General features: G+C 37.8%; 1 protein-coding gene across 1 annotated transcript in view; it reads left to right on the top strand.

Moving 5' to 3' along the window:
* MGST1 (microsomal glutathione S-transferase 1) overlaps window positions 1–2,302 on the top strand; it is a 14,022-nt gene extending 11,720 nt beyond the window's left edge. The window contains exon 3 of the mRNA XM_007454614.1: window positions 1,701–2,302. Coding sequence (XP_007454676.1) covers window positions 1,701–1,947 — 247 coding nt within the window. The 3' untranslated portion in view covers window positions 1,948–2,302. The remainder of the gene's footprint in view (window positions 1–1,700) is intronic.
* Window positions 2,303–2,831: the final 529 nt, after the last annotated feature.

Here is a 2,831-nt window from a genome sequence, read left to right as displayed (position 1 = left end):
TTTTGAGGACAAGAGACAGGGAAAGAGAATTGAAAAGAGAATAAGATAAAGAGAGAGAGGGAAGCCAGAAAAAAATGGAGGGGCCAGTAAGGCCCAAGGAAGCCCTGCCTTTGAATTTCCTTCCCTCTCCCTCCACTGGAGCTCTTTACCCCTTATTGTCTTTGACTTTCTTCTCTTCTCTTTGCCAATTGCTTAATAGAGGCTTAGAAGTAAACACATTTCCACAGGGTCTCACCATTATAGGTTCTTTCCCAACTTTAAAATGTCTGTCCTTTTAGAATGTTGTGAAGGAGAAAAGTAACATGGCCAAGATGGGAGGTGAAGATATATCTGTGGTCCAGCAGGAGAGTTCAAAGGACCCAAACAAGTACCCTTGGTGTAATTGGTGAAGCGGGCTCTTCTTTAGTAGAAAATAGTATCCCTGTCCTTTCTTGCCCACCTCACTCTCAGTAACCCTTGGGTTGTTCCATGAAAGAGAAGGGACAAGAAGTCCCATGCCTTTCTGTCTTGGCTTTTATTCAGGAACAGGCAGTTGTTTATTTAAGTCTTTCAAGACTGTTACTTACCTATAGGTTGCTGTCACATTCTTCATACCTTTATGTTGTCATCACCTTTTTGACAAAGGATAATCTACAGGAAACAGGAGAAAGGAAAGGAGGGGAAGAGAATGGTGATCATTGAGCAGGCAATATGGAATAGTTACATTTTTTGCTAAAAGAAAAGAGAGTAACATAAAACAAATATTTTTCATTTTGAAATATGTATCGATAGCTGATGAGCTCTATCAAAAATCTCAATTTCTAGTCTAGATTCTTAAGCAGTTTTTAACTCTGGAGACTTGAACAGGGGTACCAGATTTTTGAAGATTAAGCAGTTTAAAAAAATGTCAAGTCAGTAATACCTGTGCCTTGTATTCATAATCCTAGCCAGAGGTGCCATGAATTGGAGGAAAACTTGTGTCTAAACCATGCTTTCTGTTTTCTTATAGCTGTGGTATGAAATCCCAATCAAGGAAATATGTCTTTCTCTTTACTGTTTATCAATTTCGTGTATACTTTGCACTTTGCTCCATCACTACTAACTAATTCCTTTTGCAATTTGAGGATAGGTTGGCTAAATTGTTTCCCATGTTTGAAAGACTAGTTATGTATTGTGTTATATGGATGTGGAGAGCATGAATTTCTTGATATTAAATTGGTAAATTGATTCTCGGCAACCTAGTGGATTGGGTGGATGGGCAAGGGTGGTCTCAGGAGCCATTTTGCAGATGAGCACAAGTGAGGGAGGAGTCTTAAGAAAGATCATAACCAGAAGGATTTTGTTCTTTTGGGAAGAAGAGTTTTTATAAGAAGAATCTTGAATTGCTGTTGCATATGGACCTTAGAAGAAAAATTATTTTATATGTATAAAAATGGAGTGAGTTTTATTATGTAGATGCAGTTTTGATAGTCTTGAAAGTGCAAAAAGCCTTCTCTGTGTATGTTGAGATACACTACAAATAAAAGAAACAAGATAACGAGACATTCTAAATAAGAGTCAAGTGGGTAAGGAAGCAAGGGAATTTGAGAGAAATAAAATGAATCTTACTTTGCATGTTTAAGATCCATTAACACCTCTATTTAGTTTCAGAAGAGAGGGGAAAATGAATATATTTCTGCTGATTTTGAAATTTGTGTTTTACAAGTCATCTTCTTCCACAGAGCCCACTTGAATGACCTCGAAAATATTGTGCCATTTCTTGGTATCGGCCTTCTGTATTCCTTGAGTGGTCCAGATCTCTCTACTGCCATCCTGCACTTCAGGCTCTTTGTTGGAGCACGAGTCTACCACACAATTGCATATTTGATACCCCTTCCCCAGCCAAATCGCGCTTTGGCTTTTTTCCTTGGATATGGAGTTACACTGTCAATGGCTTACAGATTGCTGAGAAGTAGGTTGTACCTGTAAAGAGAATCATACAACTCATCATTCAGTGATTTTCTAACAATTCTGTATTTCCAATTTATAACAAATACTTTTTAGGATTTTAAGTGGGAAGGGAGCAGAGAAATTAAGATAGGGAAAACCTAGTCTGAATATTAAAGTCACCAATATCCTTTATTCTTTTTTAATATTTGCACTAGAAATTTAACATAATTTTTAGCTCTTTCGTCTTATTCTTAAAGTGCTTTGTTTTAAATTTTGATTGTAATTTGTAACATTATTCAACATTTCATATTTTAAATCTTTAGAAAGAGTAAGTACATGTATGTTAAACTTGTATTTCAGTATTGCTGAAATCGGCACATGAAATAAAGAATTTAAAGAACGATTTCATTTGGTTTTATTTTTCCGAACATATTTTCAAAAGTTTCAGGGCTTCCCTGGTGGCGCAGTGGTTGAGAGTCCGCCTGCCGATGCAGGGGACGCGGGTTCGTGCCCCGGTCCGGGAAGATCCCACATGCCGCGGAGCGGCTGGGCCCGTGAGCCATGGCCGCTGAGCCTGCGCGTCCGGAGCCTGTGCTCCGCAGCGGGAAAGGCCACAACAGTGAGAGGCCCGCGTACCGCAAAAAAAAAAAAAAAAAAAAAAAGTTTCAAACCTACAGAAAAGTAGAAAAGTAGTACAATGAACTTCTATATGTCTTTCACCTAGATTTACCAGTTGTTAACATTTCCCCATATTTGCTTTAGCTCTTATCACTCACTGTTTTTTCTGAACAATTTGAAAGTAAGCTGCAGATACTATATCATGCATTTAAGATACTTTACTCCTAAATACTTCAACATTTATCTCCTGTGTACAAAGCAGTCTCCAAATAGCCATATTATTGTCACACCAAAGAAATTTAACT

The sequence above is a fragment of the Lipotes vexillifer genome, unplaced genomic scaffold (assembly GCF_000442215.2).
Source record: "Lipotes vexillifer unplaced genomic scaffold, Lipotes_vexillifer_v1.1 scaffold911, whole genome shotgun sequence".
Lineage (NCBI taxonomy): Eukaryota > Metazoa > Chordata > Mammalia > Artiodactyla > Lipotidae > Lipotes > Lipotes vexillifer.
Note: the sequence above shows the minus strand (reverse complement) of the source record. Positions and strands in the feature narration are given on the sequence as shown.